This window comes from Lemur catta, chromosome 7 (assembly GCF_020740605.2).
Source record: "Lemur catta isolate mLemCat1 chromosome 7, mLemCat1.pri, whole genome shotgun sequence".
NCBI classification, from domain to species: Eukaryota; Metazoa; Chordata; class Mammalia; order Primates; family Lemuridae; genus Lemur; species Lemur catta.
This window is the reverse complement of record NC_059134.1, coordinates 83007069-83025839: the sequence shown is the minus strand read 5'-3', so window position 1 is coordinate 83025839 and position 18771 is coordinate 83007069. Positions and strand designations below refer to the sequence as shown.

The 18771-nt window shown below is 34.3% G+C and overlaps 1 protein-coding gene across 1 annotated transcript in view; it reads left to right on the top strand.

The window, feature by feature from the left end:
• The window catches only part of CCDC73 (coiled-coil domain containing 73), a 93682-nt gene that overhangs the window by 13186 nt on the left and 61725 nt on the right, over nucleotides 1-18771 (top strand). Inside the window, exons 2-5 of the mRNA XM_045557009.1 lie at nucleotides 692-763; nucleotides 10558-10629; nucleotides 12771-12806; nucleotides 13737-13811. Of these exons, the coding sequence (XP_045412965.1) occupies nucleotides 692-763; nucleotides 10558-10629; nucleotides 12771-12806; nucleotides 13737-13811 (255 nt within the window). The remainder of the gene's footprint in view (nucleotides 1-691; nucleotides 764-10557; nucleotides 10630-12770; nucleotides 12807-13736; nucleotides 13812-18771) is intronic.

The window sequence follows — 18771 nt, the reverse complement described above, 5'->3', positions numbered from 1 at the left end:
CTCCTTACCTCTAGCGATCCTCCCATCAGGTGGTAGTTTTTATTGCTCTTCTTGTAAAGCTTTTGTTCCTTAGGGGAAAGGAAGACAGGTCTGTCTAGTTAGAGTTTTCTGTGGTCGCCTTGCCCAATGCACAGGTTTTGCACTAGTGTCCTTAGCTATAGTTTTTGTTGCCCTTTCCTTGCAGATTAAGAGTTTTGGTCTGTAGGGAAAATAGGGAAGATGGTTTGTGACTGTTCTTCCGCTACACAGCCAGTGCCATAGGGAAAATCTTTCTCATTCCCTGTAAGCACTTGGTGGGTTTCTTACAAGAAAAGCCTGCTAGAGGGTACAAACCTTCATATTTTGGGGACCCCTAGGGGATTCACATTTTTACAGTAGCCCATATTTTGCTCTTAGTAATTTATTAAGGACTTTTAGCTGAATCAGTCTTCTTACTGGTACTCAGTGGCTTATGTCCCAGGTAAACAAATGTTGGGGTTCTGTTTTTCCCTCCAGGCACCTGTCTCTATCCAGATTTTGGGGTACTTGATGGATCTGGGACCTCAGTTCTATCATAGATTTGTCCATTTAATTTGCAATTTGTCCAGCTTTTTTCTTATAAGGGTGAGAGGATACTGTTTCTCAAAAGAGCTGAAACTGGATGTTTTAAAGTCTAATTTTCATGGTATTTTTCTTTTTCTTTTTGATTTAGGAAGCAGAAACTCAATATGAAGAGCAAATTGGTAAAATTATTGTGGAGACACAAGAACTTAAATGGCAAAAGGTAAGTATTTTTTTCCCCTCAGATTAGGCTTTTTAGCATCTATTTTAAAGTATATTCTAATCCTTATTGCAAAGTTAATTTTTACATTTTCTAACATATTTGGGGGTAATGCATTATTTTAAATAATGTTTCAAGAAAATCCCAAGTAAAACTGTTGGTAACATTTGGGCTACCAGAAAACAGAATAAAAACTTTGTTCAGGCTTTTTCATATTGTAACACTGAGGATAACTCTGAAAACTACTATGCTATGAACTATTTTACATCTGAGAAACATACTGTATATTATAGGGGAATTAGAATATTTTGAAAGCAATGAAACCTCATAACTAGTGCCATATTTTCCACGGGCGTTGTTACGTAATGTAACAAAACATGAAAAAATAGTATCAGCTCTTATTTTCTCTGTAGCTTTATTTGTAATGAAGTACTTATGGTAGTATTTCTCATGCCTTTCCAGCAAAGTAATCTTAACTGCTAAAAATTGCAAGCTTAATTATGATGGTCCCTGTTCGCAGTATTTGGCAATATTGAAACAGGAACTTGGGGGGTAACAAATCAGAATCAGAATTCTAGACCAAACTAGAAATTATTAGAATTTTGAGGCCAGACGGATCCACAAGGTTGTGCAGAATATATGGGAGTAAAACCAAGGTTGGATTATATGAGGGACAGATTGGAAACAGACCTGTCTGTGGAGAGAAAGAACAGGTAAATACTAAGTACAAATTAAAGCTCAAAACAGATTTCAGAATGTGAAGTCATATCTTGTTTTTGGATAGAAAGAATCAATAGTATAAAGTTATCAGATTCACTAAGTTAATCAGTAAGTCAATAAATCCAATTTAAAATCCAAAGAGCATGTTTAGGGCACTTAAGCTGATTCTAAGGTTTATGTGGAAATAAACATACAAGGGTGGCAGGAAATTTTTATAAAAGAAGAGGATGAAATAGCCAGGCTTGATTTTAAACATATTATAAAACTATAATAATTAAAATAGCTTGGTAGTGTATATAGTTATTCAGTAGAACATAATAGAGTCCAGAAATCTAAATACATGAGAGAATTTAGTGAATGGTAAAGGTAGCTTTCAAATCAATGGGAAAGAGTAGATTATTCAAGAAATGGTATTAGAGCTGGGTTCCATCTGAAGAAAAAGCCAGATTCCTAACTTACTTTACAAACTTGTAGAAAAAAAGGAACTTTCATATTTGTTGGCAGTGTAAATTAGAAGTGCCTTGTCTCATTCGCCAAAATATCACCAAAGAACTTGTTAATAAAGCAACTGTGTTTAGTAGGACTCATTGCAGTAAGTGAAAACACTACAGAATCTTAGTAGTGTTTCAAAAGGGGCAAATCAGAATTGGAATATGTAGAGGGCTATGAGGTCTAGGCCTGAGTGGCTTTAGACAGTTCTTTTAAGGAAGGGCATTGATTGAGATTGGGCAAATTTTGTAACATAGTATTTTAAGATTGGTGAATATAGTAACATGAGGCTCTTGAAGCTAGTCATGAGAGTAAATTATTATTTGATAAACCAAGTGTCTACCCAAATAAACTATTGTCTCAGATAATTTTTTTTTGTAACCTGAAACAGTGATATAATTTATTGGTTTTTATAATCTTGTATTTACTAGGTAAAGGTTTCCTGGAACAGAAACTTAAGTTGTGTTGACACAGGTATTCTCAGTTGTTAGTACTAATAGTTCTGTTGTATTGATACAGGTGGTTTCAGTTCTCAGTCTCCCTTTGCTTCTTCAGCCTGAGCTGGAGAATAGAACTTTATTATTTAGAATGTGATCAATCAAGATTTATGCTGCTTGATGATGAGTCATGATAGCATATAAGGTTGTTTCTGGTGATGGGTGTGTGTGTGTGTGTGTGTATGTATGTATCTATATTTATGTATCAGTTTTTCCTATTCTTGGATGATCACTTGTTGGATCATTTAATAAGGCAGTGGCTGTGCAACAGTATTTAAGACTCCAGAAGTTGTATATTTGAATACACTGACATGGAAAAATACTAAGGAAAAGATTATCATCAGAATTTGTAGATCACTTCTAAGCCAGCAGCCAAGAATACCTGTATTAAACCAAAAGAACAGAGGCCATCTCCAAATCACAAACAGATTCAGTTAGTGATTGGACTCATACCACAGAGTGGCCAAGAATGCAGAGAGCAATGTTAAGGGTAAAGACCTTAGAAATATCATAGTTAATAAATAAGATGTGTTTACTCACTTAAGGTTCTGGATTATCAACAAAGAGGAAAGCAGATATCTAGGAAAATAAAGAACAAATGCCTGCAAATCAAAGCATCACAATCTGTGGCTCTGATTATCCAGATTGGATATTGGTTTTTATTTAAAGAGTCATAGTAAATATTTCAGGCTTTGTGGACCATGTGGTCTCCGTCACTACCACTCAACTCTGTTGTAGTGTGAACACAGCTCATGAGCAGTACTTAAATGAATAAATGTGGCTATGTTCCTATAAAATGTTATTTATAGACACTAAAATTTAAATTCATACAATTTTTAAAATGATTTGAAGTATTTTTAAAATTCTTTTTCTTTTTAGCCATTAAAAAAGTATAAAAATAATTCTTAGCTCACAAGTCATACAAAAACAGACAGTTGGCGAGATTTAGCCTGTGGGTCATAGTTTGTTGACCCCTGATCTAGATCTTATTCTGTAGGTCTTGGATGGAGGCTGTCTATATCATATATTTAATAGTTTCCTTCTTGATCCAAAGCTCTTGGGTGGAAGCTGTTTCTTTCTGAAGACAACCTGCTTCTGACATTTTCTTGACGCCTTAGTTTTAAATTTCTTGATGGAATGGCAGTCCAAGTACTGGAGGGTGAAACCTAGTGTCTGTTCTTTTAGGAGACATGAAGCCAAGGATCTATGCCCTGGAGTTTAGCTACTGTGCTAGTAGTCCAGGTACTTCATAGCAGGGGTTATTTTCAGGAGACATTGTCTCCAAGTTTTAAGTCATGTAGAGGAAAGGCAACTTTTATCTGTTGGTGATGAGACTATGAAGCATATTGCATGAGTCTCTTGGAGTGCTTTACCACATTTGTCTGAAGTAAGGAAGTGTCCAAAATCAGAGAAGTAGTCAACTTCGTACGTAGGGCAATTTCTAACAAGTTTAAATGGTGAAAGCCAATGAGTGTCAAGAGTATTGACTTCTTGGTATTGTGAGTTAGAGGTAACCTTTTCTTGCTCATGGAAATTCAAGAGTGTTAGATTTAATATGCCATTAGCTCTTGACTTTTCCTAAAGATTGAGGATGATGGAGGCAATGAAGTTTCTAAATAAGTGACAAGGCTTTGCAAAGTTCTTTAATGATAGTCCCAGTAAAATGAATGATTCTGTCACTGGGGATCCTCAGGTTGGAAATATAAAATAAAAAAATTTTTTTCTATTTACAGACTGTACCTCTCTGGCAACAAAAGGTTTCAGTTTATCCTAAGAAGATTTAAGCAATGATGAGAAAACATTCAGAACTCATTGCAGGGGTTAATTTTAGGAAGTGCATTTGGAAGTGATTATAGGGACCCTGAGACTTGGATTTACAAGGATAACAGTTTTACCAGAATGGTGCTGGTGACGGAAATGTGCAACGGGGACATCCTCAGTAAGCATAGTAAAATTTCCCCACCAATGCTAATTGAGTGTAATATTCAATTTGTTCTTGCTCTGATGAGTAATTTTATGTAAAATTTTTGCAAGTTCCATTGAGGTCCTCTGGTGCCACCAAGTGTCTGTCCTGAAAGTGTCCTGAAAGATTTTCTTTTTGTAATTTATAATCATGTTTTCTTTTTAGACTCTGGAGCCAGTTGTGAGCATTACAAAACAGCCTTTTTAAACTTCTCCAAAGATTTGGCTTTTTGGATATCACAAGGGTCAGGACCCTCATGTGTCATAAAGATTAGTACATTTCCTTTAGCGTTTATGTTATCCCTTTTGGTGTGGCTTTATGATAGCCACCTCCTTAGGAAGCATTAGAGCACTTAAAATTGTTGACCATATGAAACTGGGATTCCTGCTGAGGTCAGAAACCCTCATGGTTTCTACAGTGTTCCAAAACCCTGGGCAACTCCAACAGCGTAGCTGCTATTGGTATTAACTCTCTTATCTCTTAACAATTGGCAAGTTTTGCTGAGTAGTATAAGTTCTGTCATCTGGGCTGATTAGAACTCTGATAAGGGAGTCATAATTTAGGTGTCAGCTGAGACTGTTGCGGTGTATCCTGCCTAATATTTTCCCCCTTTCAATTTCAAAAAATGGCCCATCAACAAAAAAGATTAAACCTAGATTTAATCTAAGGGGTGTTCCTAATAAGTCTTTCTGAGGCATAGTCATTGCTCAGAGACTAGATCATCATGGATTTCCCCTTCTCTGGGTAATGGAAAAAGAGTACCAGGCTTTTAAAAAAAGTTTCTCTGTAAGCAACATTTATTAGAAATAAAGATCAAAGAGATATTTTACATAGGAAGTTACTGATCTTCAAAATATCTCTTGGAAGAAAGTTTGCCAGGTACTCTGTTCAATCCCCATCTCTCTTAAGACATTAGTGTGTGTGTATACATATATTTTTTTTCACTAAAAGATAAAAACATTTAATTTTAACCTTTTTAAAATTCATATCTTTGTATGCTATATATAAAATGAACACCATATGTGTATATATACATATGTAAAATGAATAACATAAAAAGTAAAATTAATCATGTGTGCATATATGTAAAATTAGGTAAGATTATATGATGGACTTATTAGCAATTTTAGGGGGCAATTGTCAAATAGTATTGTTGCATAGTTTTTGCAAATTAAAAATGAGGAATGAGTAAATTAGGTTTTTTTTTTTTAGTTTTCATGCTTTATTTAAATTTTGATTTTTAATCAACAAATAATTATATATATTTATGGGGTACAATGCGATGTTTTGGTAAACCTACGTGTGTGTGTGTGTGTGTGTGTGTGTGTATATACATACATAGAGTGGAATGGTTATATCAAGCTAATTAACGTATCTATCACCTCACTACTTATTTTTTTGTAGTCAGAACATTTAAAATTTCTTTCAGCAATTTTGAAATATACTTTATTATTAACTATGGTCACCATGCTGTGCAATAGATCTCAAAAACTTATTCTTTCTGTCTCACTGGAACTTTGTATCCCTTGATCAACATCTTCCCATTCCCTCCACCCAACATCTCCCACCTCCCCAGCTTCTGTTAATCACCATTCTACTCTTAACTTCTATAAGTTTGATGTTTTTAGATTCCATATGTAAGTGAAATCGTGGTATTTTTCTAATAGCGGGCTTTAAAGTATTATAGTATTGAGTGGAAATACGTGGGGGAGAAAGTAATAAGAGTTCATAGGAGGTGATCCTACTTCCTGAGAACTGTGTTTTTAGTAAGCAACAAAGATTGCACAGCATGAGGAACCATGAAGTTTAAACATCCTTAAACTAAGCCAGTAGAAGCCTCTACTAGTTTAGCAGCTGATAATATTGCCCTTAGACAAGGAGTTGGCTTTTGCCAGTAGGTCTAAGGGAAGACTGTAGTAAAATTGGATTCTAATGATTCCTGGTGGTGTTCTATTAGAGTGTTAAGGGCTTACCTACATTGCTCAGGTGCAAATAGATAGAAAGCTTTATGATGATTAGGAAGGCCCCAAGGAGGGGGACTATTGAAGAGTAATTTTTAAATCACAAAATTCTTGTTGAAGTTCCTGAGGGAGAGATTCCATTATTGAGGACTTAAGTTACATGGAAGTATAGTGATTTTAGAAAGTTTGGAACCCAGTGTCTGCAATGGCCAGTGAAACTCAGAGAACTTCTTAATTGTCTCTTAGTAACCAGCCTTGGAAAGTATTGAACAGGTTATAATTCATCAGAAGTGATAGATTTACCCCCTTGGGATAAATCATACCCTAAATAGTTTACTTTGTTTTGACAAAATTCTAAACTTTTTTGTGTATTTTCATGTCTTTGCTAAAACAGTAAGTTGATAAATGGAGTCAGTCTTAGAGCTCTCCTCATCTTTAGAGCATAGCAAAACCTTGTCCACATATCATATAACTATAGTGTTACAGGGAAATTTAAGGTCCTTAAGGTTCCTCACTAAATCTCTGAGGTATAACTGTAGAGGTAAATTATTGACTTTCTCAGGAAAAAACAAATAGGTGTTGACTATCTTGAGCTAAAGGGACACCATAGAAAGCAGAATACATATAGTGTTAAAATATAGTGGTAAAAATAAAATATAGTGGTAAAATATGCAGCCTCAGGTAGCACTGAAGGTAAAATAGTATTTGGGCTCAGTGCTATGAAGAAGTGAGTAAAATTTTTATTTTGTTTATGGCCTTAAGGTCCTGAACAAATCTTTATTTTCACTTATTTTGGTTTCTTAACTGGGAAACAACAGTGTTTAAAGATTGGTAGAATGTATGATTCATCCTTTCCCCTTTGGACTGTTGGCTTTAGTTCTTCTTTAGCTTCTGGTTTTAGAGGTATTTTGTAAACGTAGGTAGAAGTTTAGATGGGTTGATCTGAACTTTGCCGCTGATATCAGTGAAACTTTTTGCCCACAAAGGTACCACTTCATGGAGCTCTACAATTTGGTTTGATCATGCACAAGTTTACCAATAAGTCAATATGCAAATTAGCTATGATCTGATTATGAATAGAAAAGTCCTCAGGGATCTTACAAAAAAGATCAGGAGAGAATTTAATTTTGCAATTCTATTTACATAATAGATCCCTATCTTTTAAGTTAATGGGTGTGGTGTCACAAAGGAGAAAATAATATTTCTTACTTGGGGATCCAAGGGTAACAGTTATAGGCTGAAACAAGCATAATAATCTGTGGATTATTAGAGATGCCTATTATCTGAGTAGTTCATTCACTCCAAGGGAGAGGTTTCTTTTAATATTTAGAGAAATTTCTCTTTGCAAGTTTGAAGATAAAATGAGAAGTTGGGTGCATGATTTTCCCCCAGAGCAATACCATTGATTTGCCCACTTGATTTTTTTTCCCCTTTATTTTCTTAGCTAGAACATGGCAATTATTTTTCTAATGTCCTTTCTGCTTATAATAAGTATCTATAGGTGTCTTTATCAAGAGGCCCACTTTTCCCAGTGCTCAATGAATATAGTGAGAGTATTTAGTTGTTTTATCTATAAAGCCATCAGTTTATTCTGCTTTTGTTCTAAGCCCTTTTTGAAGATCTAGATTTGGAGATTTGGTAATACAGCTATTTCCCATTTCAAATTTGTTGCATATTAAATCCCCTGTTTTTGGATTTAAGGCTATTCACAAAAAAGGAAAGAGCTAGATGTTACCACATCTTCAGAATCTATTCCACAAAGAACCTATTCCTGAAATCTCCAATGGACTCATTCTTTCCTTCTTCCTTCCTTGCAGGACTGGATTAGAGTTAACTTAATTTTCACAGGAAAAACTTTGGGGATAGCCTCTGATTTTGTCAAATATCTGCAGCTTTTCTAAATCTGTGTGGTTTCCTATACAGTTCTTGGTCATTCTTGGGATCTTCTTTCTTTGCCTTTTTCATTCAATTTTTTTTTTTTTGGCATCTAAGAATATGAGCCAACTGATATAGATTGTGGAACAGGCAGTATTAATTTTTTAAATTAGCTGTGTGAATTAAAATATTTTAAACTAGGCCGGGCACGGTGGCTCACGCCTGTAATCCTAGTACTCTGGGAGGCCGAGGCGGGTGGATCGCTTGAGGTCAGGAGTTTGAGACCAGCCTGAGCAAGAGTGAGACCTCGTCTCTACTAAAAATAGAAAGAAATTATCTGGACAACTAAAAATATATATAGAAAAAATTAGCCAGGCATGGTGGCGCATGCCTGTAGTCCCAGCTACTCGGGAGGCTGAGGCAGAAGGATCGCTTGAGCCCAGGAGTTTGAGGTTGCTGTGAGCTAGGCTGACGCCACGGCACTCACTCTAGCCTGGGAAACAGAGTGAGACTCTGTCTCAAAAAAAAATAAAAAATAAATAAATAAAAATATTTTAAACTAATTACTAACTTCAGATAAAAAGTTGTATAGAAATAAAAATATCATGGCATACTATATGGCTTAACATTGAATAATAATTACTTAGTCATGACAGTGTAAATACTATTGATTTAAGCCACGATTTTTTGTTTGTTTGTTTTTGAGACTGTCTGACTCTGTTGCCGAGGCTAGAGTGCCATGGTGTCAGCCTAGCTCACAGCAACCTCAAACTCCTGGGCTCAAACAATCCTCCTGCCTCAGCCTCCGGAGTAGCTGGGACTATAGGCATGCACCACCAAGCCTGGCTAATTTTTTCTCTTTTTAGTTGTTTGGCTAATTTCTTTCTATTTTTAGTAGAGACAGGGTCTCTCTTGCTCAGGCTGGTCTCGAACTCCTGAGCTCAAGTGATCCTCCCACCTTGGCCTCCCAGAATGCTAGGATTACAGACGTGAGCCACTGTGCCTGGCCAAGTTTTTTTTTTAATAGGACAAAAGGTATCTAAATTTATTTGATCAAAGTTTTTTTTTTCAGCATATTATGGGGGTACAAATATTTAGGTTACATATATTGCCCTTGCCCCCAGCTCCCTAAGCCATGATTTTGATATAACTCTATTGGAAGAATAAGGGAGGTGGTGTGGGGTAATGGTTGTATAAAAAAGCTAAACTTGCAACTCTCATAATAGGAGATCCATAGATACACTTTTAAAATTGATAACATAATTATTTAGAAATCTGAAGGCAAATAAAAATTTGAAAGTGCCACTTCGAAAAATTTGAAAAAATTGAAAAATTTGACACTTTGAGACCTGATTTTTTAATAAGAATTATTAACTTTGACAAAAATAGAAGAATTTAAAGTCATCTTGAATCGAAAGAACAGAACATACAACCTCCACCAAAAAAAGGGGGAGAAGGGAAGAAAAAAAAATGGAATTATATATGTGGTTTTTTTTTCAAAAATTCCCTGGGGTAGTTTTGGTTTTATAAAAAATTATTTCAGGCTGGGTGCGGTGGCTCATGCCTGTAATCCTGGCACTCTGGGAGGCCGAGGCGGCCGGATTGCTCAAGGTCAGAAGTTTGAGACCAGCCTGAGCAAGAGCGAAACCTTGTCTCTACTAAAAATAGAAAGAAATTAGCCAAACAACTAAAAAGAGAAAAAATTAGCCGGGCATGGGTGCGCATGCCTATAGTCCCAGCTACTCAGGAGGCTGAGGCAGAAGGATTGCTTAAGCCCAGGTGTTTGAGGTTGCTGTGAGCTTGACGCCATGGCACTCTAGCCCGGGCAACAGAGGGAGACTCTGTCTCAAAAAAAAAAAAAAAAATTATTTCAGTGAATTTAAAGATATATATGTGGACAGGTAAGCATTAGTGCTTGGATAATAACACTGATTTCTCTGGAAACCCTAAGACTATATAGTCTGCTTGTGTACTAGGACTGTTCATTTTGTAATAGTAACTTTTAGTTAAAAGATGTTTTCTTGAGGAAAGCTTTGAAGCAAATCATGTCCAGTTTAAAAATTTAAAAAGCAATGTGTTTTTATCCTGATGAAGCAACTGGAAGCAGTATTTTTGTATAATGATTCCATGACAATTAAAAAATAATAAAATTGGTTTGAAGTTGCATATCAAGAGCATAACATAATATAGGCAAAAAGTATATTTAATTTTTATTTAAATTGTGAATACAATTAAGATTTAAAATTGAGTTACTAGAATTTGTCTTTTAACTTCTCATAATTTTTAAAATAGGAAACGCTTCAGAATCAAAAGGAAACATTAGCAAAGCAACACAAAGAAGCAATGGCTGTCTTTAAAAAGCAGGTAATTTCATAAGGATAGACAAGAACTACAGTTGTAAATACTGCATTTCCTTTTCTTTCTGTGAATATTATGGCAAGCTGTTCTCCATACTCAACAAAGACGAAAAAGACAAGATGGTATTATGGAAAGTAGGAAATGAATGAAGTTCTTTTGAATAACAACTGATAATAAAGTATGTGATAGTCAAATGAGTTAGTTAAGAAGGGAAATTGGGAAATCTATTTTCTTAGAGATGGAGATGTGTTTTCATCTGTCCTGAATAATTTAAGCAAGTGGGTTTTGTGTGTTCGTGTTCTTTCCCTTCCCTTTCCTCTTTCTCTCTTTTTATTAGACTGTCCTAGAATCTTCCCTTTTTCATATTACCCCACTTTACCCAAGTAGATTGATAACATTATGATGAAAAGTTGAGATGTAAGTAGGGGGATGTCAAGGATGAGGAGAGATAATTATTACATGCTGAAGCCTCGGTAAATGTCAACCATCAGTAACTAAGAAATAGAAGTAGAAAAATAGAGAAAAAAGATTGAAGAAATTAATAGCAACACCTTCAGCCAATTTTAAATCTGTAGCTCTTCTTGACTGTCTCAAAATTTTCTTTAGTTCCTAGTTAGAAAATACTAGTTTAAGAAAATGTGTTCATGTAAAATATTCTCTGAAAGTTTTTTTCCTTATATTTATCTCACATCATCATTTTTTCTTTTTTCTTCCTTCCCTTTTATCTTCATCTCTATACAAGTGTGTGTGTTTAGAAAAAGAAATGCACATAAAGAAATAAACCTATATAATTTACGTCATTAGTGGGTTAAAGGTTCTTGATAATTTACACCTTAGTATGAATTTGTTTAAATAAATGACAGACTTTTTTCCTTTAATTTGAGATAGACCTAACCAAAGTTACAGGAGTTTTATTTGAAGGGTAAGGAAGCAGAAGCCAAAAGCGTAGCATAGTATTCTCTATGAAAGAGTTAAGTCTGTGTCTCTGCTATCACAAGGACCTTTGGGCAAGATACCAATACATATATCTGAAGGGTAAAGGAGAAAGTGCTCTTGTGTTCTTTTTTTTTTCCATCTTTTTTTGTTTGTGTTTACCTCATAGAAAGGGTTCTTGAATATAAGTGAGAAGTGTGAAAAAGGAGATAGGGAAGTTCCAACGAAAAACTTTATTCCTTGAAAATTTTAGCTAATATCCTTATTGCTGCTTAGAATATTTTATAATTTTCCTTTGGCACATGCACTTTAATTTTTCTGTTTTGAAATGTCATTTTTTTAAAAAGTTATTTATTAGACCACTGCATGAGTTTTAAAAAATTTTCAGAACATACATATTGCCAATGCAAATACAAATGACATTAATTCAGAAAATTGTACCTTCAGAAAATGATACATGCTATTATTTAGGAGTAGATGGCAAAGTATTCAGACATTTAAGGAAAAAACTTCTGGAGGGGAAAATGAAACTATCAAGGTTGATTGATATCTCTAATCAGTGTGATTAAATTGTCCATTTACAACCAGGTGCAGTGGTGTGCACTTCTAGTTCCCAGCTGCTTGGGAGGCTGAGGCAGGAGGATCACTTGCTCCCAGGAGTTGGAGTCTAGCCTAGACAATATAGTGAGACCTTGTCTCTAAAAAAATTTAAAAATAAATAAATTGTTCATTTACTGACTGGCTTTTTTTTTCTTAGCATCTTGCTCTGTCACCCTGGCTAGAGTGCAGTGGCATCATCATAGCTCGCTGCAGCCCCAAACTCCTGGGCTCAAGTGATCCTCCTGCCTCAGCCTCCCGAGAGCTAGGACAGCAGGTGTGTGCCACTATGCCCGGGTAATTTTTTTTCTATTTTTTTAGAGATGGTGTCTCACTTTTGTTCAAGCTGGTCTGGAACTCCAAACCTTAAGCAATTCTCCCACCTCTGCCACCCAGAGTGCTAGGACTACAGGCATGAACTATCGTGCCTGGCTGACGGGCTTTTTTTATCCTTTTATATCTTTATTTTATTTTCTGAATCTGAAAGTAACATATTCACACTATATTAAGTTCAAACAATATAGATGTGTAAAATGTTTCTGAACTCTCACTGACCAGTGTAAATCACTGTTAACAGTTTACCTACCTGTATTTTAATTTTTAAAATTGTTTATCAGTTGCAAATGAAGATGTGTGCCTTGGAAGAAGAAAAGGTATGTATTAATTTTTTAAAATAATTTAAAACATAACTAAATGCATTTAATTATCAGTTGTTTACCATAATAGAAAAGAGCATTAGTAATAAACTAATGGAGATGGTTAACTGCCTAAAATCTTAGAAACAGAAAGGCCCCAAGATAATTACGTTACTTGACTTCTGTCCTTTTACAATTGAGAATACTGAGGCCTAGCAAGAATAAATGACTTGCCAAAGGTCTCACTTTGAAGTGGCAAAGTCTAGACTAGTACTCATACCTCTTCAGCCCCCAAATTAATGTTCTTACCATGCTACTACAATGTTTCTATTAACTATAGTATGTTTCTAGTGCTTTTTCAATGTGATTATCGTCTTTAAAAAACATTGAAGTGACTTACGTTTGGGTGTATACCAACTGGCAAAGAGGATACAACTCCAGCAAACCTAGAAATTTATCTGGCACTAAATATTTTCTCTAGCTATCTAGTTAATACATATTTTATTATATCAATGAACATATCATTTATAATAATTTATAGTTTATTATTTTTAGCAAAAGACCTTCTTTTAAAAATTCTCCCATATCCTTACAGTCACAAGATAAATGTACCTGTATTTTATTAATTAGAATATATTTATTCTAGTTGTATGAATTAAATAATTATAAACTTCCTATAAGTTCTCAGGAATGCTCTACTGAGAAAATGATTTGTTGTTATAATAAGACATTCCATTTCATGATAATTATAACCATATAATGGCCTTATTATAATTTTACAATATTTTTAAGTCATTAGAAATGTAATTTATATTGTAGATACGAGGTTCAAGCCTGTGAAATATTAGGTTTAAAGTAGAGATTTTGGTTCTTGAGCTCTTAAATTTTACCCTTTTGTAATATCATTTACATTAGAAAGTATTGAAATATGTAGTCTTTTATTTAAAGGGAAAATATCAACTTGCTACAGAAATAAAAGAAAAAGAAATAGAAGGTTTGAAGGAGACATTAAAAGCATTACAGGTAAAGTAACTTAGTATTGCTTAAAAAGGAATTTGGCGTTTTAGCATTGTATCAGTAAAACACCATTAAATATGTAAGCTGGCAAAACAAAGCTGACAAAAATTCATATGTATTACATAATTTAATACTTTTTTCCTGAGAACCTTGAATTTTAAATTAGGATTTTCATAGTTTATTTTAAGAAGAAATGTTAAAATAACTTTCATTATTTCATGTAGTAATACAGTTAAATAGAGTTTTTAACACTTTATACATCATGAAAACGTGTAAGGCCTATATTTGTAACTGATTTACCCATGGTCCTTAAAAATTAAAATAGCATTAATTGAATCTTTACTATGTGGTATGTACTGTGCTTATTTTCTACAAATACAAAGATTAAGAAAACATCACCTTTGCCCTTAAGTTGTTCATGGTCTTGTGGAGAATACAGAGGTATTCAACTAGTGATGATTCATTCAATATACACTTATTGAAGGTCTGCTATGTCCCAAACACTTTTATCAGCACTGAGGATACAGCAATGAATTAAAAAGACAGAAATCTCTGCCCTTGTGAAGCTTACAATCTAGTGGGGGAGACAAAAAATTAAATGAAGTAAATAGTAAAATAAAGAAGATATTCACATGATTTCAAAGTATCACCCTATAGACATTAATTACAAAGAGCAAAATATATTTTTATAATGGAAGGATGCTGAAGGTCACCACCTTAATCAAGTGATGAGGTCTAGCAGTGTTAATAATGATACAAGCTTTCCATGGGTCTACAGTTATTATGCAATAAGGAGCACAGAACTTCACTTATGTAATTGTCTTGCCAAAAATATTAACTGAAATCTAATTATGAAGAAACAGTGAGACAGAATCGCAATGTATGGGACATTCTGTAAGACAATTGGCTTTTTCAAAAACGTCAGTGTCATGAAAAAACAACCCCCCCCCAAAAAGGTGAGGGGAACTACTTTTGATTAAAAGAGAATAAAGAGATATAGCAACCAAACACAATATATGAACCTTCATTGGATCCTGGGTCAAGGAAGAAAATAGCCAGTAAAAAAATTGAGAAGACAAATGGGGGATATTTGAATATGACTATATGTTAGATGATATTATTGAATTATTTTTAACTTTCCTAGGTGTGATTTGGCATTAATGCTACATATGCCAGAAAGTCTTTATTTTTAGAAAATGTATGATAAAGTATTAATATTTATGGGTGAAATTACTTAATAGCTACAACTTCGTTTCAGATAATTTAAAAAAACCAAAAAGTATGTGTGTGTATGAACACAGTGAAAAGAAAGTAAGGAAAAATGTTAATAATTGATCTTGTAGAAGAAACTGGAGAAGATCATTCTTAGCTGAAGGGTATGAATAAAGACTTGCAGGTGTAGGTTTTTTAGCATATCTCTTTTATAATATCTACAGTGGTTACTCTGGGGATTAAAAAATGTATTTGTGTGTGTATATGTGTATTTATATATAGATATAGAAACATACATATTTGTCACAGGCTACTTATAGCAACATTTTACTATTTTAGGTAGAGTGTAGAAAACTTAACCACCATTCAGGTTCTTACCCTTCCCACTTCATGATACAGTTACCTTAATATTACCTCTCTGTACATTAAGCATCATATCAGACAGGGTTATAATTTTTTCTTTCAACTATCAAATATAACTTTAAAAAGTCAAGAGGAAAAGAATAGGTTATTATATTTACCCAGAAGTTTCAGTCTTCATTCCTGGCTCTAAGTTTCCTTCTGTTATGATTTCTTTCCTGTCTGAAGAAATTCTTTTAGCACTTCTTTTAGACCAGGTCTTCTGGTGGTAGATTTTCTTAGTTTTCTTCATCTGAAAATGTTTTTATTTCACCTTCATTCATGAAGAATATTTTATCTGGATATAGAATTCTGTAATAAGGCAAGAAAAAGTAATAACAGACATACAGATTGGAAAGGAAAAAGCAACACTGTGTTTTTTTGCAGACAAAATGGCCATTTTATACAAAACCTGATAGCATCTACAAAGAAGCACTTTAGCAAGGTCTTGGAATACAAAAATTAATTATATTTCTATTGCAGTGCACAATCAGAAACTGAAATACACTTACAATACAATTTATGTCAGCACCAAAACTTAGGGAATACTTGGGGATGAATTTAATGAATAATGTGCCAAATTGTAAACTGAAAACTATAAAACATTGCTCAGAAAAATTAAAGATATAAATAATGAGATAAAGTATGCTTATTGATTATGAGTCAATATTTTTAAGATGCCATGTGTATTGCTTTTTCTGTGAACTGCTTGTTCATGCCTATTTTTCTTTTGTGTTGTTGGTCTTTTTACTTCCCGTTTCTATTTGCTAGAAATAAGTTCTTTGTGTCTGTGATCTGAGATTCATGTAATTTTTCTTAGTTTGTCATTTGTCTTTTGTTTGTTCAGCTTTTTATTTAATTTTTGCTATAAATAAGTTCATTTATTTTACTTTTATGGCTTTTGGAGTTTGTCATGGTAGAAGGGCATTCACCACTCCAGAACTATAAAGGAATTTACTCATGTTTTCTTTCTTTTAATTTCAGAATATTACGGGGGTACAAATGCTTTGGTTACATAAATTGCCTTTGCACTACCCAAGTCAGAGCTACAAGTGTGCCCATCTCCCAGACAGTGCACACCATACCTGTTAGGTGTGAGTTTACCCATTCCCTCCTCCTCCCTCCCACCCACCTAACACCAGATGACTGCTACTTCCATGTGTGCACATAAATTTTGATTGATTAGTACCAATTTAATGGTGAGTACATGTGTTTGTTTTTCCATTTCCTGTGATACTTAGTAGAATGTGCTCCAGCCCCGTCCGGGATAATAGAAGAAGTAGTTCACCACTTTTTTTATGGTTGAGTAGTACTCCACAGTATACATGTACCACATTTTATTTATCCACTCTTGTACTGATGAGCACTTGGGTTGTTTCCACATCTTTGCAATTGTGAATTGTGCTGCTATAAACATTTGAGTGCAGATGTCTTTTTTATAGAATGTCCTTTTTGCCTTTGGGTAAATACCTAGTAGTGGGATTGCTGGATCAAATGGCAGTTCTACTTTTAGTTCTCTGAGGTATCTCCATACTATTTTCCATAGAGGTTGTACTAGTTTTCAGTCCCCCAGCAGTGTATGAGTGTTCCTGTTGTTTTGGGACTTCTTGATAAAAGCTATTCTCACTGGAGATGAAGTGATATCTCATTGTGGTTTTGATTTGCATTTCTCTGATGATTAGAGATGTTGAGCATTTTTTGTATGTTTTTTGCCCATTAGTCTATCCTCTTTTGAAAAGTTTCTGTTCATGTTCCATGCCCACTTTTTAATGGGGTTGTTTGATTTTTTCTTGCTGATTTTTCCTGAGTTCTATATAGATTCTGGTTATTAGCCCTTTATTGGATGTATAACATGCAAATATTTTCTCCCATTCTGTAGGTTGTCTATTCACTTTAATAATAGTTTTCTTGGCTGTGTAGGAGTGTTTTATTTAATCAGGTTCCATTTATTTATTGTTGTTGTTGCTGTGATTACTTTTGGGGTCTTAGTAAATTTTTTGCCTAGGCCTATGTCTATAATAGTTTTTTAGACATTTTCTTCTAGAATTCTTACGGTTTCATGCCTTAGGTTAAAGTCTTATTATCTATCGTGGGTTGATTTTTGTGAGTGGTGAGAGGTGTAGATCCTGTTTCAGTCTTCTATATGTGGCTATGCAATTTTCCCAGCACAATTTATTGAATAGGGATTCTTTTCCTCAGTGTATGGTTTTGTCTGCTTTGTCAAAGATCAGATGGCAATATGAGGATGGTTTTATATCTGGGCTCTCAGTCCTGTTCCGTTGGCCAATGTCTCTGTTCCTGTGCCAGTACCATGCTGTTTTGGTTACTATAGCCTTGTAGTGTAGCTTGAAATCTGGTAAATTGATGCCTCCCAATTTGTTTTTTTTGCTTAAGGTTTCTTTTGCTGTATGGGGTCTTCTCTGGTTCCATACAAAGTGTAGAATTATTTTTTCTAGATCTGTAAAAAATGATGTTGGTATTTTAATAGGGATTGCATTAAATCTGTAGATTGCTTTGGGTAGTATAGATATTTTAACAATATTGATTCTGCTGATCTGTATGCATGGTATGGTTTTCCATCTGTTTACATCCTCTGCTATTTCCTTCCTCAGTGTTTCGTAGTTCTCCCTGTAGAGGTATCTCACCTCCTTAGTTAATGTATTCCTAGGTGTTTTATTTTCTTTGTTGCTATTGTGAAAGGTATTGAGTCTTTGATTTGGTTCTTAGCTTGACTGTTGTTGGTATATATGAATGTTACTGATTTGTGTACATTGATTTTGTAACCTGAGACCTTGCTGAATTTATTTATCAATTCTAGTAGTCTCTTGGCAGAATCTTTGGGGTTTTCTAGATATAAGATCATACTGTCAGCAAAGAGTGATAGTTTAACTTCTTCTGCCCTAATTTCGATACCCTTGATTTACTTCTTTTGTCTGATTGTACTTTGTTGAATAGAAGTGGTGATAGAGGGCAACCTTATCTAGTTCCAATTCTAAGTGGGAATGCTTTCAGTTTTTCTCCATTCAGTATGTTGTTAGCTGTGGGTTTGTTGTACATGGCTGTTATCATATTTAGATAAGTCCCATCTATACCTATTTTGTTAAGTTCTTATAAAAAGGTGCTGAATTTTTTTGAATGCTTTTTCTGCATCTATTGAGAGGATCATATTGTCATTGTTTTTACTTCTATTTATGTGGTGAATTACATTTATAGACTTGCATATGTTGAACCATTCCTGCATCTGTGATGAAGCCCATTTGGTCATGATAGATTATTTTTTTGATGAGCAGCTGAATTTGGTTTGCTAGGATTTTATTGAGAATTTTTGCATCTATATTCATAAGGGATATTGGTC